At 44.0% G+C, this 24,238-nt stretch overlaps 2 protein-coding genes across 5 annotated transcripts; both read left to right on the top strand.

Annotated features, from left to right (window-relative positions):
- The first annotated feature begins 52 nt into the window (after positions 1–52).
- Hspa14 (heat shock protein family A (Hsp70) member 14) lies at positions 53–23,399 on the top strand. Of its 4 annotated transcripts, XM_021152357.3 has the most exons (14): positions 54–387; positions 1,745–1,825; positions 1,909–1,991; positions 10,364–10,412; positions 10,549–10,654; positions 11,745–11,835; positions 13,579–13,683; positions 14,694–14,855; positions 15,664–15,819; positions 17,725–17,827; positions 20,535–20,747; positions 21,144–21,317; positions 22,479–22,549; positions 23,188–23,399. In XM_021152357.3, the coding sequence occupies exons 1-14, from the start codon at positions 331–333 to the stop codon at positions 23,264–23,266; spliced, it is 1,530 nt and encodes a 509-aa protein (XP_021008016.1). In that variant the 5' UTR covers positions 54–330; the 3' UTR covers positions 23,267–23,399. The 4 variants fall into 4 exon arrangements, with proteins under 4 accessions (XP_085691350.1, XP_021008016.1, XP_029329941.1 ...); XM_085835224.1 differs by lacking the exon at positions 23,188–23,399 and having other exon boundaries at positions 53–387; positions 22,479–23,173; XM_029474081.2 differs by lacking the exon at positions 1,909–1,991.
- Msantd7 (Myb/SANT DNA binding domain containing 7) lies at positions 2,000–8,980 on the top strand. Its single transcript, XM_029474082.2, has 2 exons — positions 2,000–4,713; positions 5,311–8,980. Exons 1-2 carry the CDS (start codon positions 4,149–4,151, stop codon positions 5,832–5,834), a joined length of 1,089 nt encoding a protein of 362 aa, XP_029329942.1. The 5' UTR covers positions 2,000–4,148; the 3' UTR covers positions 5,835–8,980.
- Positions 23,400–24,238: the final 839 nt, after the last annotated feature.

Consider the following 24,238-nt stretch of genomic DNA (forward strand, 5'->3'; position numbering starts at 1 on the left):
TCCCATTGGCTCTGATGAACGGCGCTCAGGAGAGGGAGGAGCTAATGACCCTCTTCCGGGCCTTTCCGGCTTGAGCTTGAGCGGACCAGCGTCTACGCCGGGGTCCCAAGGAGCGCGGAGTGATGCGCTAAAACTATTGGCTAACCGTTCTGATGAAAAGCGGCATCCTTATGTTGATTGGCTGCGACTTGGGAGGCCGGCGCGGCAGACCGGACGCAGTAGGCGGGCGGGAACGTGAAGTCTCCGCAGTGCCTGATGGGCTTGTTCCGAGGAAGCTAGCTGAAGCTGCTGAAGGGTCCTTCGTTGAGCTGCCGTGGTCACCGCCGCCTTATGGCGGCGATCGGCGTGCACCTGGGCTGCACATCAGCCTGTGTGGCTGTCTACAAGGTGAGCCTGGGAAGCCGTCTCCGGGTTTCGTGGCGGCCACCCTGTTTTCTGGGCTCCGGGTCATCGGCCCGGGAACTGTGCGTGCAAGCAAGTGGCAATGTTGCGGGTTCTCGCCTCTCCCTCCAAGGCCAAGCACGCTGTGTGGAGGGTGGATGCGGAGAACGGGATCTTGGATACTCCAGGGTATCCTGGACGTCTTGGCTGCTTTGAGGAGTTTTAGGGACGAAAAGGCCTCAAGCCTGCAGGGTGCACTTAGGAGACCGAGCCATAGGACGCCCAGAAGAGTTCAAAAGACGTCAGGGCCCCAGGATGCCTGGAGTCCTCGGGGCGGGGGACATCGTTCTTGTAAAGACGCCTAGAACAAACCTGGATGTCAGGACCCCCTGGATGCCAGAGAGGTCCTAGTGACAACTGACCACAGAGTCCCTAAGAGGTCACGGGTTCGGGGTTCCGGGAGGTGGGAGGTATTTGGAATTTCTGAGCAACCAGAGCACTTTGTAACTGCCCTCGAGAAGGGTTCCTAGTTAAGAACTGACTCTTGCTGTACACACTTGATTCTAGAACTGAGAACTTGACAAGGAACTATGGCTTTTTCCTCCTGGATATCGATGGAGGAGGAACAATTGGAATTTACCCGATGCTATTTTCGGTTTTAAGTCTCATATGATTTATCAGGAAAGTCCCAGGGGAGTAGCTACTTCGTTTGTAGGAAAGCAGGCGGAAAAGCTGTATTTGTGGGAGAGTCGTGTAACCATGCTTGCTAGGTATAGAATGTCGTATACATTTGATCCAGCTTACTGCGCAGAACTAAACGGGAAAATGCATGGACTAGAAGAAGCCTTTTATTAAACTATAATGAACAAACAGTGGCAGTTAAAAGACCAGTTTATGAGGGACAATCTAAGAAAGAGAGACACTGCCAACCTAGTAAGGTTTTGCAAGGTGAAGTAGACTGAGGACTGAACTCTGGTAGCCTTGTGCTTTTATTGATTGTTACGAAGAAAGGCCTTTTGGCAAGTCAATTACTGAATACCATCACTTCTCTGATCTAGTTGTCTGAAGGACCCATTGCCTAAGCAATTATCAACCACTGCAAAAATTCCTGGTTTGCCAAGAATGTCTTGCTACTGAGGTTATGCAAAGGCTTTGAAATTCCCAAAGGAAGAGCAACCCCATAGATCCCAATCACTGATTATTTACAGAAGATGACTTTAAGGCCTGAATGGGTGTCACTCAGGCACCTGAGTGAATGCCAGATACAATGGCATTTCTAAAATTCCATTACAACCTGCAGGTATAGTCAATGAGATTGTGCATTCCAGTGTGAGAGAACTAACCCTCTCACATCTTTCCTTAGGATGGCCGGGCCGATGTGGTTGCTAATGATGCTGGGGATAGAGTCACACCAGCCATTGTTGCTTACTCGGAACGTGAACAGGTACGGTCGAGCACTCTCGTCGGTGGTTCTTGAAAATAATGCAGAGTCTTAAGCATTGCTGTTAATGTGCAGTTCTTTTTCAGGTGGTTGGACTGGCAGCAAAACAAAGTAGAATAAGACATGTTTCAAGCACAGTAGTGAAAGTGAAACAGATCCTTGGCAGAAGGTATGGCATAAAGTACTTTAAGGTGTGGTAGCCAAACAGACAAACCATGCTTGCACATTCTGGGCAGAATGCTAAGGAGACGAGAGACACTGCAGACTATTTAATGGCGGTTTCTTTAGGGAGAGCCCCAGGGGGTTTGTTCAGAAGTTTGCTTCTTGCTGACAGGCCTGATCGTATTAGTGAATGCCAGCACTCACTTCTAGTCATTTATGCCAGTCACAAGAGGTTCTTTGGGCTTTTTGCATTCTTATATCTCCTTGAACTGAGTGAACTAGAATCATTTCGTTGGACTTTGAAGATTTCTCTGCATGGTGGTTGAGTTTTGTAAAATCTCTTTATCACTGGTCATAATTTCTACAGCTACTATTGATTTTCCTCCTTGGGCCCTTTGTGACACTTTCTGGGAACTGACTTTTCCAGTTGACTCACAAATGTAATCGTTGGAGAAACAGTTTAATTATATCTTAAGAAGCAGGTCAGTTCTCTGTTACGACTTTAATTAGAAGATTCCAGAGGCTTGCTTCCCCAGACTTCCATCTCTTCGAATCATAGATTATCCTAATAACTAGGGCCCTTTCATTTCCTCTGGAGTGTGGTGCTTGGCGATGTTTGAGTGTTTTCACATCTATGATGCCATTGAATCCTCTTCATCCCCATAAAAACTGGTCGGCCAGGTATCAGGAGGTCAAGGCGCCCGGAATTTGTGACTTTCCCAAATTACAGTGGTGAATTAGATAAGCCTGCAGGTTGGGACTTCTAATCCTTAGCTCCCTTCTGCCTTTTCTACTTCATTTAAGTAGGATGTAAATATTAGGCATTTCCTTGTGTTGAATATAAAACTTGGAGATTGTTAATTAGATTGAATATTTCATTTACATAGGCATGTTTATTTCATGAGCTCTTGACTGCTTACACTGAACTTGATATCACTGTGTTAAAGAATGAACTCAGGTGTTTTTGTGTGATGATTATAATCCTATATTCATTAATGTTGGTAGGTATTATTAAGCATATTAAAATGTACTGGTAAGCATATTAAAAAATAAATTAGCAGCCAGGCGTGGTGGCGCACACCTTTAATCCCAGCACTCAGGAGGCAGAGGCAGATGGATTTCTGAGTTCAAGGCCAGCCTGGTCTACAGAGTGAGTTCCAGGACAGCCAGGGCTACACAGAGAAACCCTGTCCCAAAAAAAAACCAAAAAAAAAAAAGGCATAAAATGTTTTGAATCATAAATGGGGATATGTGAAAGATCTCGAAGCCAGAGTCATTGAGGAGCCAGGAATTGTTAAGTAACCTTCCCTCTTTGGAGATAATTTTAGTTTCCTGTGAGAGAATGAAGGCGATCAGTATATTATTAGATTCACCGTTTCTGTCAGTGATACTGTCCTACAAGACTATAGTTGAGCATTGCAACCAGAACACTAATGTTGATTCAGTCAAGACAGAGAACCCTTCTGTATGGATCCTCTCGAAGCCAGTAGTGTTTGGATTTGTTTCCTTTATGCCTCCAGAACTGTCACTTTAAGTACTTTGTATCAGCAGACCAGCTTAAGCTTGCTTTTCTGGCCTTGAAGGTTAAGTCCTTTTAGTAAGAATGCGCCAGTGAGTCCAATGGGTAACACACAGGCACACCACAGTAAATGGATGCAGTCAGTAAAAGGCCAGTGCCATTCAGACAGACCCCGAGGCCACGGCCCTGCTAGGACTTCTCTTGAGTTAGCTGCCTCATGGTCGGGTTGTTTCCTTCTAGACCTAACAAGCCATGGTTATCTCGGGTCTCAGCCATGGATGCGTTTAGCCCTTGTAGAAGAGCGAGTCCTTTTGTTATCAAGCCATTAAACCCACAGTCCATCACTTCCCATGGGTGGATGAACTCCCAAAGTCTTGACCATATGCCGCGGAATCTACACACAGGTAGCACGGCTTCTCTTGCTGCCAGGATGATCCTCACACCTGCGCTGTAACTCTCGTTCCCCTGTGGCCTTCCAGCCAGGAGTGTGGTCCTCAGACCTGCCTTCTCAGCAGAGTGCCCTGGGGGGAAAGAACCAGCAGGCTCCTGGAAACATGCTGAGAACACCCAGAGCTTCCCCACGCCTCGAAAGCTGTGCCCTGCTGCCCGGGAGCTTGCTTCAGTAGCCTTCATTCCCTGCCCACCATGGCAACCACCAATAGCAGTGTGGGCATCCGTTGGTCCAGACAGGAGACACGAACTCTTCTCTCCATCCTAGGTGAGGCAGAGTACATCCAGCGCCTCCAGACTAGGCATCACAATGCAGATGTCTATCAGGCCGTGTCTAGGCGAATGCAGCAGGAGGGCTTCCGCCGCACTGAACGCCAGTGCCGCTCCAAGTTTAAAGTTCTGAAGGCATTGTATTTAAAGGCCTACGTTGCCCATGCCACAAGTATGGGGGATCCACCGCACTGCCCATTTTATGATACGTTGGATCATCTTCTTCGAAACCAGATAGTGACTGACCCAGACAACTTAATGGAGGCTGCTGCTTGGGCCAAGCACTGTGATCAGAATTTGGTAGCCTCTGACAAGCCAGGGCAAGAGGGCACCAGCATTCGGGAAACGAAAAGGATACAGGCAGCTTGTCATCAGCATATTTTGCAAACAGTTAAGGAATCAAATGAGGATTATCACCTAAGAATCAGTGACCAGACACAAGAAGCCACAAGTGACCTTGAGGGCTCCTGGGATGACTCCTTGGGTGCAGGTAATTCCCAAGCATGAGAGGGACTGGGTCTTAGAGTCACTTGGTCCTAGATAGTGTTAAAAGATTGGATAGCGCTCTCTTGAGCATAACTCTCATTTCTGTCTCATTGAGCCCTCTCTCTAAATATAGTACTCCAATTTTTTACCTATGACCCTGGTATATAGTCAAACTCTTCACACGTAAAGACATGGTCTTTCAAAGCATCCTAGTTTGGGCATTATTTGTGCATGCTAGGCAGGTGCTCCAACCCTGAGTGACTTGTCTGGCTTTAGGCATTATTTGGAATGGGTACTTAGGAATATATGGGGGGAGGGGCTGTGAGTAGGACAGCCACATGAAAAGCGTCTTGGAGAATACACTGCCATTTTTATAGCTGGTTAAAGAAGCCAAAATGTCCACATTACAGAATCATTTCCCTTTTATCCCCTTGTGGAAAGAGGCCTTCCCAAGAATTACATATTTTTGTGTCTCAGCTCTGCTGCTGTCTGTCTGCAGGCATTCCCTTAGCAGGAATGTCCTCTCTGCAGCACTGTGGCTTTGCCAAGCATTCCCTTAGCAGGAATGTCCTTTCTGCAACGCTGTGGCTTTGTTTTTCAGGGTGCTCTCAAGGGACCCCCAGCTACAGCAGCTCCCACCACCTTTTCAGAGGTGCAGTTGCCCCCTGTCAAAGCAACCCCATGACCAGACTGGGTGTGTCGAGGGAGTGGAGTCCCTGCACCAGCACCAGCCGCAACCCTCCTGGGGCAGCCTCCACACCACAGCCTCCAGGCTCTTCCTCAAGGGTTGCTTTTCTCTCTGGTGGGGATAGACCTCTGACCAGGGAGCCCTCTCCAAGGTGGGCCAGGCGAAGAAGGCGCTCAGTGGCCAGGACCATTGCAGCTGAGTTGGCAGAAAACAGGAGGTTGGCGAGAGAACTCTCCAAGATAGAGGAAGCGAAGCTGGACAGGTTGATTGCTATTGGTGAGGAGGCCAGTGCCCAGCAAGACACTGCCAATGAGCTGCGCAGGGATGCTGTCGTCGCAGTCAGACGCTTGGCCACAGCAGTGGAAGAAGCAACTGGGGCTTTCCAGCTAGGGCTTGAGAAGTTGCTTCAGAGGTTGATTTCAAATACCAAAAGCTAGGAACTGATTGAATGGACACCTTTCCCAAACTGGTACAAGTCTGTTTCTAACAACCACCTTCTGGAACCCTGGCTCCTTTCTGTGTCTTCAGACAAAAGGAGCAGATGAACTGTTAATACGCAGAGGAGTAGTGAGTCCTTTTTCCTAAGATTCTCCACTAATGGAAAGGCCCTTGAGGAATGAGAGAGTGGCCTGGTAGAAACCAGAAGGAATCAAATCCAAGGGCTAGTTTGTTCTAGCTTCCTCACGGTGTGGGGCAATTTTCTTTACCTCTACCATGGTCTCATCTGTCAAGGCAGATCAGTAGTCATCCCTGCCCTGCCTACCTCACAGGGTTGTTGTGAGGATCAAGTAGTTTATAGATGTGAAAAGGTTTGAAAGCACTGTATAATGTAAGTTATTAATGCATTTGCCCTTGGCTAAGGGGAGTGGGGTAAGCACATTCGTTTACAGCATACACAGGTATAGCAGTGTCCTGTGACCTCATTGCTTGAGTCTGTATCTGTTTAATTTGTTGGCCTCTTAGATAGAGGTCTCAACTTCTTACATCTCTCTGTGGCTCGCTAGTCTAGGCACAATTGCATTTGTGTCTTTGTCTCTTACATTTTCACTGCTGTATCCCTGACCTACCTACTAGCAAGCACCCCTTAGTCCAACCAGCTTTCTCTCTTTCATTTTACTAGTTCCTGGTCTCTAGAGATGAGCTTCTATTTGAGCACTGTGGGAGGTAATTGTCTCATATTGATAGATTTTGATGAGGTAAAATAGTGACTTTTATGAAGTAGAAAATGTAAGTAAATTCTTTGCATTTAGTATTATCTGAGGCTCTTTAAATGCATAAATTGTGTGTTTACATTGTGGTTGCCATTTGAACATGGAAATAATTTGGATTAATGCATTTGCATCAATCCATTTCCAATAGCTTGTGGCTGATTGACTTTGCTTCTGTTAGTGCGTGTTTTGTTTGGGCCCTACCATGTAATTGAGGGCAAGCCTAGATTCAGAGGAACTTTTTTCCAAGTGACGTAACCAAGAGTTGGTAGGGTTAGTGCCTGAGGTGATAGAGAGCAGCTCCCTTTGCTCTTCAGCCTGGAGAATGCTGGAAGTGGTAAAGACCTCTGCCCACAGATAGCTCTCTTTAAGCTCACGCCCCGAGCAAGTACACTCCCTGACCCAGGCACGTGTCCTGGAGAGGAGGTGGTGACAGTAAACCCAGCCCTGCGAGGTTGTTGGCCTTCACTGAACTGGTTCTGACTGAGTCTTGTAAAACTCTAGAATCACAGATAAGACTCTTGCGGATTTAAATGCCACTCAGAAGCCGGGGAGAAAATGAACAGGTGTTGGGAGAGCTTTGGGATTTTGGAGTAGGGCGGGGGAGTGTCACATTGTAGTCAGGGGCTTAGTGGAAGCTGGACATTTGAATTAGTAAAGGAAAGGACAAAAACAAAACAAAAAAATGGTGGGACCTCATGGAACCAGGAGTGGGTGGCAAAGAGCAAGCTGTAGAGTGAGTGCTGGCTGCCTGAGCAGCGTGGTGTTGTGGAGTTCCGTGGTGTTGTGAAGTTCCGCTGGAATCTGGCTAGACCGCCCAACTCCAGCCCCCACCCGCCACAGCTGCTGGCACTGGGGGCAACACTTACCCTTTCTGTGCCTCGATTTCTTTTATCTCCAAGTTGAGGAATGTCTACTACATTTTTATAGTATCTTTCAGTTCTAGAATTTTAAATAATATGGTAAAGGTAAAAATGAGGTGAGCTATTTATAGTATTTTCAGGCAGTGGCTGTTAATGTACGTTTGAAATACTGTTTATGGCTGTATTTAAAGGCACCCTCTATAGTGTGGACATTTATCACTATGCTGGTGAGAGCTCTAAGTATTGTACTGGATGGACACCCACTGATGCCTTTCTTTCCTTGAAGTGGATATATAAGTGTGTGTTTTCTTTTGTTTGAGACCATGATATAGAAAGTGCATATCTGTTGTAACCAAATAAAGCTAATGTAGACCATAGTATTCTGGAAACAACAGAAAAGTATTTAACTACCTAGTAAGGATCTAATGGTGGCAGTGTGTGGTTGGACATCTACCTGACGTGGGAGACAGGCTGGAGCAGAGATGGGGTTAAAGTTGAGGTATCTTGGAAACCCTGATAGGCAGAGTAAACAAAATAAGGAAATAAATCTCAAGGTCCTGAAGAGCTGTTAGGAAAACATGCAAAGTGGTAGAGGAGACTGCACGGTGCAGGCCATGTGCAGGAAGGCAGGCTGGAGTCCTGCCTGAGCTTTAGCCCTAACCCAGTACCTCCTCCATCAAGCTACCTCCTCCATCAAGCTACCTCCTCCATCAAGCTGCCTCCTCCATCAAGCTGCCTCCTCCCTTTCACCATTCTGTAACTCAGGTTCTTCCTTGAAATGGAACCTAACGATTGCCCGTCCTACCTACCTCACAGGGGTGTTGTGAGGACCAGTGCACAGATGAACGGATGTTCAGTTAGATTTGTAGACACTGGGGTGTACCAGGAGTGGGGAAGGAGAACCCGCAGCATGGGAGCACAGGTGTTGCCAAACCCAGGGCCACCGTAAGAGATACTTGAGGATAAGGTGGGCATGCATTGCTGGGATGCTGGTAAGAGCTTGTGGTGCAATGGGAGCCTAGACTCCTCCTGCAGGGCATGGTGTGAACCAGGTGCTGTGTAGACCAGCCGCCCATCTTTGTCATGTAACTTAATCCTGCTGTAGACAAATAAAAGTTTTGACTGGTGTGGAGTTGTGGGTTTGTGTACTTCTTTCTCATGGTAACTGATCCTTTGTCACTTCCATCCTGCTTCCTCTGTGTCTACCTGTGCTAGTTATGTATGTTACCCCACACACACACACACACACACACCGCCTACGTGTGCATCCTATACCCAGATGAAGAAGCCCTCTCTGCATGACAGCTAAGAAATGAATTTCTAAAATTCAATCAATTCCAGAAAATACCTTTCTTGAAAATAACCCTATGTTATCAGTTAATAACTTACACTCTCTACAGTCAGTAGATATTCCAGGCCAGTTAAATTCTGTTCTGAACACATGAGAATTATGTGGAACTTAGGGCAATGGTACAAATTCCTACTCTGGAGATGTTTTGTCTTTTTTTTTTTCTACCCTCCCTTATAATATCTAGGATGAGGTCCATATAGTTTGGAAAAAATGAAGGCCAGGAAATATGAAAAAAACATTTCCTAAGCCCTACACTGTAGGTCTGGTTGTTGGCCAATTACATCATTAATTAGCTGTGACACTTGGGGCAAGCTTCCTACCTCTGGTCTCTACTAATTTGTTCTCAAATTAATTTTTCGGTGATACAAGAAAGGTAAGATGAACCTGCATGTGATTCCAGAGTTCGAAACCAAATGAGTCTATTCTTAGATGGCAGAGGTCAAGGTTCTCAAATGACTCCTGGCCCTCTGTTGTCCACTATTAATTTTCAGCTCCTATTAAACTTTTAGGACTCTGTGTAGAGAAATGCCACAGCTCCTTGGGAGTCTACTAGAAAGGTACAGACTTGCATTTTAGTCCCTATGTGAAATTAAGCCAAGGATCAGAGTTCTTTGAGGAACAGAACAGAGTTGTCATTTACCTTGTTAGCAGAAGGCTGCTGAGGTGTAGCTGGGGTCCAGTCCTGGCTTTGTCCCTATTAGCCTGTAAGTGACTCCTGGTACACCCCAGTGTAAGCCCCCTCTGTACATGTCTCTGAAATGATGCACACCTAGTAATGCAGTCCCACTTGGTATTATAAGGCCTAAATGGGTGGTAAGTTGGAAAATAGTGAGAGATGCATCCATTGGTATTAACATCTTAGTAATATGCCCCCTTTTTAATTTTATACCTGTAGTTATTTGGTATTTTGTTTGAGGCATTAATCTATAATATCTTAGTGTATGTATACCTAGAGTATAGCTTTCTATATACAGTGCTCATACTTTTGCTCAATTTGGTGTTGGGCATTAATTTTAAAAACCAAGCAACAAATGTGGGTTAGGTATTTACTCTGAGGTTAGTGTTACAAAATTCCTTTGTATCTCAGTTGGTTGGGTCTTCAGGATTGTAGGTATGAAAACGGAGGGTATAAGATCATTGACTGTGCCGGGCGTGGTGGCGCACGCCTTTAATCCCAGCACTTGGGAGGCAGAGACAGGTGGATTTCTGAGTTCAAGGCCAGCCTGGTCTACAGAGTAAGTTCCAGGACAGCCAGGGCTACACAGAGAAACCCTGTCTCGAAAAACAAAAAAACAAAAAATCATTGACTGTGTTCAAATTCAAGGTCTGAACAAGAAAATTAATACTTTCAAATATGATGAATAAGAATTACAGCTGTTGTAAACCCTCCATTGAATTCAAGCTTCTGAGTTATTGAGCAGCTTAATAATTTTGTTGGCATATTCTTTATCTGTTCAGTGGGGTGAAAAGTACAGACTTCACCTTCTGTGTCTACAATATTAATTTTTTAATGCAGAGATATCTTTATATTTCCCTATGAACAGCTCAGCAGATCCACAAGCTCAGAAATACATCTCAGAAAGTAAATGCTTAGTAAGTATGGTTCCTTTACTCTCTCCCCCTTATTCAAAGATTAATTACTAACAGTCATGACATAGAGTGTTAAACTGAGACTCATCTAAAGTTTTATTTAAATTATTCTATATTTGATATAATTATAATTTTTTAGGTCATTGAAAAAAATGGGAAGTTGCGGTATGAAATAGATACAGGAGAAGAAACAAAACTTGTTAATCCAGAAGATGTTGCCAGACTGATATTCAGTAAAATGAAAGGTACTGCTCAGAAGTTAATAACTTACTTTATTTTGTTTTGCGATTTCTTAAAAATATTTATCATTTATTTACATGTACCTGTGTATGTGTCTGTGCATTGCCTGAGGTTAGAAACATCCCCTGAAACTGGAATTAGAAGCAGTTGTGAGCTGCTTGAGGTGGATGCTGGGAATTGAACTCAGGCCCTCTGGGAAACCAGTGCATGCCCTTAACCACTGAGCCACCTCTCCAACACCTGACTGATAACTTTAAATGATCCCTTAAAAGAGTGGGGACAGCGGTTCCCAGTGCTGAGGAGCTGGAGACAGATGTATGCTTGGGGCCTGCTGGCTGCCCATTTTGGCCTACTTGAGTTACACACACACACACACACACACAAAGATGTGAGGGGAAACAGTGAGCAGTTCCACAAGTTAGCAGTTAGACTTTGCTTGGGTCTGACCTTAACTTTCCCTGAAAGGACAGGTCATGCTTGAAATGCCTGGGACCAGGGCTGTATACAATTTCAGTTTTATTTTAAACTTGGGGATATTTACCTAGAGTCTGCCAGTTAAGAATCCTAATTCCCGGGTGGTGGCTCATGTGGGAGTTCGAGACCAGCCTGGTCTACACAGTGAGTTCTAGGACAGCCAGGGCTACTCAGAGAAACACTTTTTTTTGTTTTTGTTTTGAGACAGGGTTTCTCTGTGTAGCCCTGGCTGTCCTGGAACTCACTCTGTAGACCAGGCTGGCCTCCAACTCAGAACTCCGCCTGCCTCTGTCTCCCAAGGAATCTTGAGAGGCAAGGTAGTCCTTACAAAGGGTCTCGTCTCATAAATGAATTTGAAACTAGTTCTTTGGACCCAGCCTCATGTCTACATTTTGACAGCCCAAAGCTGAAGAGCCAAGCTCTTGGACAGTACCTGGTCTGTGTCCATCAAGAGACCCACAGGAATCACTGAATAACCCAAGGGCCACAGGAGGGAGTGGAGGGCGGGCAGAACCTGGACCTCTGGTGAGAAAATCTCAGGCTTAGGAGGCTAGGAAGAGCTTTATTGCTTAGCGTGTGTCATTACGATACATGTATTTGTGTTTGCTCTGGAATGTACAGAAACAGCGCATTCTGTCCTGGGCTCAGATGCAAATGACGTGGTTGTCACTGTTCCATTTGACTTTGGAGAAGAGCAGAAGTCTGCTCTGGGGTAAGTGTAACTGTCTTAACGTGGTTCGTTAAAAGAAATACAGATCACACTCAGTAATAGACTATGACGTTATCTTCGGACATAGCTTAGGCAGCACATTATTTCATGGTAATGTCATTGATGTTGTGTGTCCTCTTGCTGTTGTGATGGGAGCTGTTTTACTACCAGGTTATTAAATTGTTGTTCAGGCATCATATTGCCTGTCTCATGTCGTTGAGGCTTATATGGGAAGTACATAAGAATGTTATTTTTTTTTAAAAAAGTAATTATTGAATGAAATGGGTGCTGTAAAGAAACCAAAATAGCAGCTTCATAGGTAAAAGGGAAGTTTATTCAGAACCATTGAGGTTGTCCCTGGGAAAAGCAGAGGGAAGGAGGGGCTTCCCAAGGCTTTAAGGGAAACATGTACCTGAGAGGAAGGGAACCCATGAGCCAGCTTTGAAGTGTGTGACAGAGCCTAGAAGCCAGCGTAGACCTTGATGTACTATTAGGCCCCACAGGCTATGTCATTGGAAGAGCCCGAGATAAGGAGCCACTTCTTTTTATTGGGTAGAAGTTATTTTCCTAAGTCCCTGAGCGGATGCTGGCTTTTGTCTAAATGACAGACTTTGGGAAAGGATTTCTGAGACTAGACTATTATTTTAGTTTAACATCGAAACCAAAGAACGTAGATTCTGCCCTCATAGGTGACATGCGATGCGATTCTTACCTTGCGGGTCCTTACTCTACTCTGTACAGTTCTGCCTGTGCTTTGGTAAGCAGAAAACTGCTGTGTGCCCAGAGGAAAGAAATTGAACATTTCCATAATGTTCCAGACATTTTATTACTTTCTAACATTTGTAATCATGGGCATTTATTCGATTTCTTTATTCAGTCAAAAATTACTGATGTTTTTTACCTCATAAGGTCCAGTGTATTCAGATACAGTGCACAGGGGTGCGTGGGTGTGGCTCTGACCTCCCAGAACTAACTCTAATCCTGGCAGTGTGCTCATTGAGTCAGGAGAATGTTCTGAGCAATATGGAGGCCAGGTACTGCTCCTAGACTTTCAGGGCCTAGAGACTCCCCAGAAGAAGTGAACCTTAAAAAAAAAAATAGATCCTTTTGAGAGCTATCTTTTGCATTTCTTTCTGTTTGTGTGTATCTGCACGTGTGTGGTGCATATGCATCTGCTGGGACTTTGGAGGCCAGAGGGCCCGACAGGTATCCTCTGTCAGTCTACCTTATTTATCTCGTGAGACAGGCTCTCTCACTGATCCTGGCACTTACCATTTTCCTGGGCTGTCTGGTTATCAAGGATCTTGCCCTGCCACCTGACTTGATCATGCAAATGCATATGTGCGTGTGACACACACCCTGCCCCAGCACTGAAGTTACAGACACGCACCCCCACACCTTTGTTTTATGTGGGTGCTGGAGATTGAAAGCTAGATCCTCAGGCTTGGGTAGAAGGGTTATTTACTGACTGAACCACCCATAGCTCTAACAGGTTGTTGGTTTTTTGTTTTTTTTTTTCTTACTCAATATAAATGCAAACCATTTTATAAAAAAAACACTGGCTCTGAACAGTGCGTTTTTAAACAGAAAGTCGGTTCTGGTCACTTCCTTTCCATGGGTTCTGCTTCCCCGAGCTATGTCTTCTGGAGGATCGTTTGCCAGTGCATGAGCCCTTCAGCACAGCTACAAGTGCAGGGCTGGGTATGTTGTGACCCACGATTCATTGAGAGCAAATTGTTCTCACAGGGAGGCAGCTGGAGCCGCTGGATTTAACGTGCTTCGACTGATCCATGAGCCGTCTGCAGCTCTCCTTGCTTATGGGATCGGACAAGACCACCCTACTGGGAAGAGGTAAACCCCAGATCTCCGGCTTTCAGTAGGACTCTAGCAGCCCAGCCGCATGGTGCCAACCTTCACACAGGAAATTCTCGCCTCCCATCATGCTGAGCAGCGGAGATGGGAAAGCAGGGAAGGAGTGGCTGAGTGTCTCCTGTGACTTCATTTCGTTGTGGAGATTGGCTAATTGTGGAGTAGTCCCACCGTTGATCTCACTCCCAGTGTTTAGACATGTTGTTTAGAGACAGCTGGTGTTCCGTTAACAGAGTTGATGACCACACGTTAGAGAAATTCATTTAGATACAGGGTTAACCTTTCCAAATAGTTGGACCCTGTCCAAATATCTCATGGTCAAAGAAACTAATGTGTATAAATTACTAGGAAATTATTTTGAGGTAAACCAGATTAATGTAAAAATATTAGAAATTATAAGTCCTGATATATATTTAAATACATGATGGGGGAGCTGGTTTCTACTGTCCTGGGTTGGATCCATAAGCTATGTTGTATTAACTTACAAAATTCTTACAGGATAGCTGTATTTAATTCTTTTCAGATTTATAATAATCATGAAACCCTTGTTTGATTTACTTTGAAAACTTAGTGTTTTCAAACCTAGTCACTCAGAAAAATAGATTCTCCAGTTAACTGACTGAAAGGAGCTTTCATTTAGTTTCAGAAGATTGTAAGTTCAAGGCTTGGTCCAGCACGGGTGACCGGACACAAGCCGATGACTCATCTGGGTTGTAGACTTTCTTCATTATCGTTTCATTTATTTTTTTTTATGTATATGAGCACCTGCATGCCTGAAGATAGCATCCGATCACATTACAGATAGTTGTGAGCCACACTGTGGTTGCTGGGAATTGAACCCTGGTCCCCTGGAAAAGCAGCCAGTGCTCTTACCTGCTGAGCCACCTCTCCAGCCCTCATAAACGATTCAAACAAATGGCTTCAAAAGTACAGTCTGGCTTTAAGATGATGTGATTCTCAGATGGGTTACCCATTTTTTTTCTCTCTTGAAGCAATGTTTTGGTGTTTAAGCTTGGAGGAACGTCCTTATCGCTCAGTGTCATGGAAGTTAACAGTGGGATGTATCGGGTCCTTTCCACAAAAACCAGTGACAACATAGGGGGCGCACATTTCACAGACACCTTAGCACAGTACCTGGCTTCGGAGTTCCAGAGGTGAGTATCCAGTCCAGTTTGATCAAGATTTCACTTCAAGGGTTTCTTCCTTGGTTTATTTTGACAATTTAAACTTGTCCTTTTATTTATTTATTTTTCTTTCCTTTGTTTAAGATTTCTGTGGCTGGGGAGGTAGCAGCCTCTTATAGAGGAACTGAACTCTGGTCTGACACACTTTTAACAGCTGAGCCTTCTCTTTAGTCCCAGTGTATTGAGCTATTCTGAGACAAAGGTTTCTTGTGGAAACCAGGTGTCTTCATCTGTAAATTATAGTGTCCTCAGAAGTAGAGGCTGTGCCAGCCGTGCACCTTTTAAGCCAGGCATGGCGGGGACATTTGTAGCCTCAGCACCTGCAAGGCACGGCAGAGGACACTCGGGGACACTCAAGTTGAGGACAGCTTGGTTTTTAATTTTTATTTTTTAAAGGGTGATTTCCCACATGGAATAAAAATGTGCTGCTTTTTATTATAAAGGTATTGCTTGACAAAACAGTTGGTCATTACTTAATTACACTGTGGTGACTGTAAAGGGGGGGGTGGAGACCCATCATCTCTGGTCTGATTGGCTTGTCTGCTATAGACTCTCAGACCAAAGACCAGCTTCTCATGGTTACTTAGTAAAGCCGTTCAAAGTCGTGTAAAAACACTTTTTCCCTGAAAGGACCCAGGCAATATGGGTAGAAAAGTTTAACAGCATTGAAGCCATGTTGCTATTACTTGATTATCATTGCCATAATGGTGTTTAGAATTTGGTGACATTACATTGTAAATGCCCTAGGACCTTTAAACTTCAAATGTTCTCTTTTTAGGTTGTTCAAATACGATGTGAGAGGAAATGCCCGAGCCATGATGAAATTGATGAACAGTGCTGAAGTGGCCAAGCATTCTCTGTCAACCTTGGGAAGTGCCAACTGCTTTGTAGATTCCTTGTATGAAGGTCAAGACTTTGATTGCAATGTGTCCAGGTAAAACTGAAGCCCAGAAGTTTAGCTGCTCCGTGGTGATTCTCCAGTGCTCAGCTTTCCTTTCTTTCCTTGCTTATCTGTGGTGAGGGAACATCGCTGTCTTCAGATTTGGAGCTCATTTTTTAAGACTAAATAGCTGCTACAGTTTGATTCCAAAGTTCTTACTATGTAGTTTTTACTCTTTACTCAAGATTGATAGTTGTCTGTGCTTGCTGTTCTGGCTAGGCTGGCTGGCCAGGGAGTGGAAGCTATCAGCAGTCCCCCCTCTTACCTTCCCAGTGCTGGCACTGCAGGCACATGCCGCCGTGCCCAGTTTGTTATATGGGTGCTGGGGACTCACCCTAGCCAGGCAAGAGCTCTTGCCCACTGAGCCATCTCTTCAACCCTTTGTTTTGCATTTTGAGACAGGGTCTCATGTAGCCCAGGCTAGCCTTAAACTCACAGTAGTGGAGGATGGCCTCTGTATTTACTTCCCTAGTACTGGGACTGCAGGCATGCGCCACAGCGCCACTTTGTGCAGTAGGAGAGCCCAGGACTGCATACGTGCTAACCAAGCCCTCAACCAACTGAGCTACGACGTCTCTAACCAATATTTTATGTTTTAACGATCTTTATGATATTTAACAAACAGACTTAAAATAAAATTGTGTTTAATAGACTTGTCTTTTAAATGACCCGACACGGCTTACAAGTGATTGCATCTTTACCCCTAAACCCAAGGGCCAATGATTAGCCTCTCCCGTTGAACGTTTACTAGCAACAACTCGTTAGCCTGTTGCAATTTCCCCAAATCTGACAACACAGCACTTTGAAGCATAGGTAGTCACCGGCTCTCATGGATTCTCTTGCCTGGTTTTAGGCATCTTCTCCTCGATCTTTTTTCATAAAACAGCCTCTTTCCTTCCCTTGGCTATTCTGAAAATCCTGCTCCGTGATGCTTAAATTAAAGTCATGTTGGATGAAGGGAAACATTACAGATACTTCCCGAGGAGCCTCTGTGGCTAGTGGCTAGCTCTTTAGTGTAGCCCAAAGGACAGATGTATGAAAGTGCCTTGAAGTCTCTTCAAAGGTTGAGAATCTTCATGTTGTTTCTATTTCTAGGATGCCTTAGTGCTGAGGCTGTTCACACACTGTGTGTTTGCTTATTCATATCTGTGTAAAAGGAATTTATCAACATTTTCAACCATAAAGTATTTAGTATTTGTAGGCAAGAAAATTTAAAATCACTCTCACTTGCATTTAAGAAATCAAGTGAAGGTCAGCAACGTGTCTCAGCGGGTAAAGGTGTTTATCTACCTCTGTGTGTGTATGCACCATGTGGACATGGACAAACAAACAGTAAATAGTACACGAGCATATGAGAAGCCAACCGGCACTTTTGGCAGTTGCAGAACTTGCTATGAGTTTAATGGGGATTTCTGGGTTTTTCTTGTAACTTTAAAAAGACTGAGTGAAATGAAGCAGTCCAGCTTTCGTGGATAGATGTGTGTCAATGCTCCATGTCAATATGCAGCTTTCTTAGTGCAGACTCCATGTTGCTGTGACGGGATCTCAGGTGTAAAGGCATGTAACTGGGAATGCCTGTGAAAGCTTGCACACGAGAGCGAAGCGGCCCATCAGTTGTGCTAGTGGATTTACTGTCGGGCATGCCGTAGAGTTGCATATCTTCTGTGCTAGTTTATGGATGCTTACGGGTCAGTCATGAGCAGAATGGCCCTCCCTTTGAATTAGATATAACTATCTTCAGATGTGTCGGTGAATAACTCGGGGACACACATACACATATAAAGTATCTGATAACATGCAAACCAGTTCTTGAGGGATCAGGTAGTCGTCCAAGAAGCCAGACTGCACTCAGTGTTTGCTCTGCCCTCTTCTCCATCCCGTGTTCATGTCTGCCTGCAGAGCAAGATTTGAGCTGCTCTGTTCTCCGCTTTTTAACAAATGTACAGAAGCAATCCGGGAGCTCTTGCGCCAGACTGGATTCACAGCAGATGATATCAACAAGGTAATCCTTCATCTCTCCCCTATTTCTTCTGGGAAAATTTCAAATTTAAAACTTAGGGAATAACGGTGTAGGAAAATATTTATGTTTTGGAACTTTTGTTAATGTTTAATGATCTGGTGAACTCATGTGTGTGTGTATTTTCTGTTTCTTCACACACACACACACACACACACACACTCACACAAACAAGAACCAGACTAGTTCCCTCCCAGTGTTTATCTACATGTGAGGCAGACACATCTGAAGTATGTCCTGTGCAGCAGCACGTGTGCTTGCTGGCCAGTGACCACCAGCTCTGAGGTAGGTCCTGTCATCTGCCCCAGCTTGATAAGAGAGACACTCAAGTGCAGAGATGAAGTAATTTCGTGAAGATCTTGAAATTAGTGAGGTGTAGAAGCAGGATTTGGAGGATGACTTATAGGAACATAGGCAACTCAGGGCAGCTGCATCGTGGGAAAACCCTCACCAGCAGAGATGATATCTGCCTCCCTGGATCTCCCTGTGCACTTGCAGGCAACTCTACCACATTGCCTGCTGTTCCCCAAGCCTAGGTTACTCTTCTGTAACCTAGGGGCAGGCCACGTGGGAGCTTCAAAAGTTGCCTCAGCTCCCTCAAGTTCTGGTGTCCCTCTGGGGCATTGTTTAAGTTCGGTGGAAACAAATAGCTGTGCCATGGCGGCTTTCTTGTGTGCATCTTATTTTCTCTCTTATGAGATGGAGGCAATACTTCACTGTAGAGGTAAATGGGGTAGCTGATTCTGAGGGCTCCTGTCAGCCAGGGAACATCCGGAAACATACTGTGGGTGGTCAGTTAGTATCGGTTCCCTTTGGGGCACTGTCATTTAACAATCACTGCAGCATAACTCTGAATTGTTTAAATTGTTGGATTCTTAAGCCTTAGACTGTTGCTGTGGATATAGGCTTTTAAGAATTTAAAAAGCCATACCTGCCTTTCGTCCGCTGCCCTTGCTGTAGTAGGCTCCGGGCCGAGTGACTAGCAGACTGTGGCTGGAGCTCTGCTGCCATGGCTGCTACCCTGGCTTCACAGTCACAGGATGTAGGTTAAAGGAACAGCCAGAGCAGTTCTGGCCCGTGGACTCCTGAAAGAGGATGGGCATTTGAGGACGTCTGCTACCTCTAATGCTTCAGTTTCTATGTAGTATGACAGTGTATACAGTTAGGGTCCTAGACAGGCCTGACATGAGGCCTATCCTCTTACAGAGAAAGGCAGTGGACAATTAGGCTTTATAGGCATGAAAACGTTTAATCCTCACAGAAGCCCTACATGGTAGGCACTGTCTATCTACACGTGCAGATGTTTTATTTTATAAAACCCTGATATTACAGTAGTAAGAACAGGTACTTAGCACCATGGCTAGGGTGGTGTGTGCCGTGAACTGAAACCTAGTTTCTCGGGAGCTGACTGTCTACTGTCAGCATTCACCGTGCCACTGTGTACTTTTCATCTGAAAATAAAGCATTAAAAGCCCAAATTTTCCAGGGATTTATTTTTGGGTGGGGGGACCCATGGGGGAACTTAACAGTTTACTAATAATTTTTTGTTGAATTATGTTAGCTTACAGTTTACTAATATAGCTTTTTGTTGAATATGAGATTTTTTTTTAATTCTACATTTTTGTTCTGTATTTATTAGAATCAAAAATTTTAGGAAAATTTTTCTTTTTTTTTTAAATTAGGTATTTTCTTCATTTACATTTCCAGTGCTATCCCAAACGTCCCCTATACCCCCCTCACTCCCCTACCCACCCACTCCCACTTCTTGGCCCTGGCGTTCCCCTGTACTGGGGCATATAAAGTTTGCATGTCCAATGGGCCTCTCTTTCCAGTGATGGCCGACTAGGCCATCTTTTGATATATATGCAGCTAGAGACACGAGCTCCAGGCGGGGTACTGGTTAGTTTATATTGTTGTTCCACCTATAGGGTTGCAGATCCCTTTAGCTCCTTGGGTGCTTTCTCTAGCTCCTCCATTGGCAAACCTAAAGGCAAACCCACATTAAAAAACAAACAAAACTGGTCTTTTCACCCCTCCCCTGCAGGTTGGTGTGGTCCCTGTCTCGTTCCACAAACTCAAGAGCACCCGTGCTCTAACTGGGCTTCAGGAACGTTGAATTTGGAGAAGCCTTCATTAAAAGATTACATAAGCAGCCGACACCAATCTCCCTTCCCAGGCTGTGTGTGTTCAGCACTCTGCATATCCAGAGACTGGGATGGTGGTTGGATGGGTCAGAGAAATCCAAGGGCTTTACAGAGTAGTTTGATACGAAGTTCTTCAGAGATGAGATTTACTCAGATGGCAGACCAAGAGCTTAACATTTCATACAAACATAAACATCTTTTCTTCTTAAGGCCCTTGCTAGTTTTCCATGGTAGAGGCAAAAAAAATCTATGGTGTTGTTTTCTTATGAAGACATTAACGATACTGGTTACAAAAATGATGTAATGTATATACACATTTCTTTAAAAATGTTGGGATAATAGAGAATATTAATTACTTCTGTTCAATTGACTATATGATTAAACTGTACCGTATGAGTCATAAGCCCGGTATCTATTGCTGTGCTATATTTATGTGATTCTGTGTCTGTGTTGAGAGAAAAAGCGCCGAAGCCCACTGTATATTGTAATGTTATGTCGGACATGGTCTCGTGTGGTAGGGATGGCTCATCCTATCCTGCGTGTTCTAGGTGGTGCTGTGTGGTGGATCTTCAAGAATCCCAAAGCTGCAGCAGCTGATTAAAGACCTCTTCCCAGCCGTGGACCTCCTCAACTCTATCCCTCCAGATGAGGTCATCCCTATTGGTGCAGCCATAGAAGCCGGGATTCTTGTTGGGAAAGAGAGCACCGCAGGGGATGACTCGGTCATGATAGAGTGTTCAGCCAAGGATATTTTAGTTAAGGTGTGTTTAGTTTTCCATGCATTTACATAAGTTTACTACAATTGCTGTAAGTTTCATTCATCTTATAACATGTAATAAGCCCTGTAACAAGTACAGTAAGAACTAGTAATTATTGTATGGGTTCTTTATGTTGTGTCACTTAATATCTATGGGACATGTTGATTTCCTATGAAAATACAATTTTAAACACCAGCTTCTAGCATATGTAGAGAGAACTGTGTGTCAGTATGTAGTTAAACACAGGGAGGTGGGACTGGGAGTGGTACCTGTTTTTTCTCTCTGCCACCTTCCAGAGTGTCGGCGAGGACTATGTATTTCCATTACAGCAGGAGTAACGGGCTGTTTTCAGTTGAAAGATAAAAATCCCCGTGCCCTTCTTGCTTTGCTGACTCTTAGGGAGTGGATGAGTCAGGTGCCGACAGATTCACAGTACTGTTTCCCTCTGGGACTCCGCTGCCAGCCCGAAGACAGCACACCCTGCAGGCCCCTGGGAGTGTGTCTTCTGTTTGCCTCGAACTCTATGAGTCTGAGGGGAAGAACTCCGCTAAAGAGGAGGCCAAGTTTGCACAGGTAAATATATAAAACTGGACATTACAACTTTGTCTCAGGCAAATATTTCACTTTTCCTCCTGAAGTCAATTCAGTTAACATCTCCATTAACACAAAATATATGTACTCTGGTAATTCTTAAAACTAAGCTGCTGCTACTTACTCGTGTTTTGAAAGTGAGAAGAAATAATTGCTGAAACAATAAGAATGAAACCATTTGGTGTGCACACTGCTTTTCTATGCTTTGGCAACTGGGAGGAGAAAAGATTTTTCGGTTTGGTAAATACCAGATGCCGTATGAGGTAATGTTCAAACAGAACTGCCTGCCTCAAGTTGTCCTCTGACCTTTACACACCTGTCAAGGCTCGCACGTGTGCACACAAAATGACTAGAAAAAAGAATTTTGTGAAAAGAAAATTGCAGGCTGGGCAGTAGTGGGTGGCGCACGCCTTTAATCCCAGCACTCAGGAGGCAGAGGCAGGCCGATCTCAGGGAGTTTGAGGACAGCCAGGGCTACATGCAGGAACCCTGCCTTGGAAAAAGAAAAAAAAGAAAGAAAAAGAAAATCACAGAAGATATATGGAGCCAAGCTGGGAAGAGAACGTTTCTGTGCTCCCATCTGTTCACACACCCTTTCCAAGTGGGTCACAGGACAGGGACTTGTAAAATCATTAAACTTAATCTTGGCAGAGTCCAAGACACAACGCCAAACTTCTAACTGGGTGTATTGGAACATCTATCTTTCAGAACTAAGAAATTACAGACTTTCATAATATCTCATGCTGACAAATGTTACCCAAAAACTCTGTGTATTTCTTTGAAATGGATAGCAGTCCGAGTATACACGGAGAGTGTGCCGTGGGTAATCCATGCTACCGTGGTAATGACTTACTTACCGTCAAAATCGTCTATGTTTTTGAGGGCAGTGCTTCTCAGCAACAATAATGTTAATTGGATATGACATAAAAGAGGGACAGATGTTTTAATTGTCTTCAATCCTCCTTCCAAAGGAGATAGAAGCCTCTTAAGGCCTAACTCCTTAATTTCTGAATTCTCCCTAAATGGTAAGATAGTTGAAAGCTGCCCTAGTTTAAAAGGTTTGTTTTCGTTAGAGCCTTGATCCTTTACAATAAAAAAGTCCTGAATTACCTTTGTTTGTTTGTTTTGTTTTTGCACAAACAGGTTGTACTCCAGGACTTAGATAAAAAAGAAAATGGATTGCGTGATATATTAGCTGTTCTTACTATGAAAAGGTACAAAATGAAGTGTTTCCAATATTATGAAGATTCTCTGAAACTTGGTCCTTTTGGAGCTTGGCAAAATTATCATTCTAGGCAAATCATTTGTTAAGATGCTGCAATTGTTTTCCTAGTGAGAGTTTCTATTTTTGAAAAAAGTGTGTATTGAATAATTAGCAGCCTTGTGGGTCTTCTGTTGTCCCTTTTCATCTCTATGGGAAAACTCCAGGAAATGTGTTCCTAGTTAAATTCAGCTGGTGCCATTTGTTTTCTAGCAAGGCCATCTTGTCATTGTTTATTTCAAGGAAAAGTTTCTCATTGACTTTAGAGTCTGTAAACCATATTTAGAAAGAATATCGAACTCATTAGAGTGGGCTTGCCATAGCCTGGCTTTGAAGTTGGCATGGCCTGTCTTGAGCTTTGTAAAGTCTTAAAACGCTTATCGTCTTGGATTTCCAGGGAATATAGCTATGATCTCAGAGGTCTAGAAGTAAATCTAAGAGCCTCCTAGAAAAAGGCACATGCCAAATTTAAAGACACTGAGCTTGTGTGTAATTTATCTTAATAAACTTTTGAAAGTGTCCAAGCCCTCCTCAGAGACTTGGTGTTTGTAGGAGCTGTGCTTATGAAGCATGGTTTTTTGTCTGTCTTAGGGATGGATCTTTACAGGTGACGTGCACAGACCAAGACACCGGCAAGTGTGAGGCCATTACTGTGGAGGTTGCATCCTGACTCTTCAGATAAACCAAGATGGTTTTTAGAACTATAATATCAACATTATTTGGTTTTGTGTATAAGTGTTGTTTATAATAAACTGCTTTTTCAATGAAGGTATAAGCTATGTTTCTATTAAAATACAATTTATTACTAAGTACTGGAGTTTTTGTTTTCTTTTTCATATAAGACTAACCATTATTAATGGAGAATAGGGAAGCTCTTTAAAGTGTAAGTTTGATTTGATTAAAATAAAATTTACTGAAAATTTTAGAAGTTTCAAATGTTCTAATTTGAATAACTTCTGTTAGTTTCTTGATGAATAAGAGCATTTAAATCCCTTTCATAGTAATTGAGAATAGTTGTAGACTATAGTGTATTAGCGTCCTCATTACTGTGACAGAATGCCTAACAAAAACTTACAAACAGGACAAATTTATTTTGCTTATGGTTTCAGAGATTTCTTTCCAGTATGAGGGTGTGGTGCTACAGCTCACATCATTTTAGACTGGAAGCAGACAAGGTAAATTTCCCAAGATACTTCCTTTAACTCTGCTGCACCCCTTACTCCCACTCAGTTCCCTGCGGTGCCATCATGGGGGTGGGGGCACTCCTAGAATCAGGCAGATTTCTGTGAGTTTGAGGCCAGCCTGGTGTACAGAGCAATTTCCAGGACAACCAGGACTACACAGAGAAACTCTTGGAAAAGGAAAAAAAACAAGTTTACATATTTCTAGCACACTATGGTATTGAGTAATATATTTATTCCTAAAGAAATGCAGAGATAGAAAGCCTGACCAAACCTACTAAGACAAATACTAAATACTTTTGAGCCCATCCTGGACTACAGAGTGCCAGGACTATACAGAAAATACACAGAAACCTTGTCTCAAAAAAACAGGGGGTGCCATGGAGGACAAGGAAGCCCCATGTGAGCAGAGTGCCTTGGGTTCAGCAAACACATTTTCACCTGTGGGGCTGCAGTAGATG

This window comes from Mus caroli, unplaced genomic scaffold (genome assembly GCF_978045245.1).
Source record: "Mus caroli unplaced genomic scaffold, Mus_caroli_1 scaffold_2, whole genome shotgun sequence".
NCBI lineage: Eukaryota > Metazoa > Chordata > Mammalia > Rodentia > Muridae > Mus > Mus caroli.

Excerpts from the sequence above, each read along its gene's own strand:
- Hspa14 (XM_085835224.1), top strand. The coding sequence starts at position 331 with ATGGCGGCGATCGGCGTGCACCTGGGCTGCACATCAGCCTGTGTGGCT. Across the intron at positions 388-1,744 it reads CCTGTGTGGCTGTCTACAAG|GATGGCCGGGCCGATGTGGT; the intron begins GTGAGCCTGGGA and ends ATCTTTCCTTAG. Across the intron at positions 10,413-10,548 it reads TCTCAGAAAGTAAATGCTTA|GTCATTGAAAAAAATGGGAA; the intron begins GTAAGTATGGTT and ends ATAATTTTTTAG.
- Msantd7 (XM_029474082.2), top strand. The coding sequence starts at position 4,149 with ATGGCAACCACCAATAGCAGTGTGGGCATCCGTTGGTCCAGACAGGAG. Across the intron at positions 4,714-5,310 it reads GGATGACTCCTTGGGTGCAG|GGTGCTCTCAAGGGACCCCC; the intron begins GTAATTCCCAAG and ends TTTGTTTTTCAG.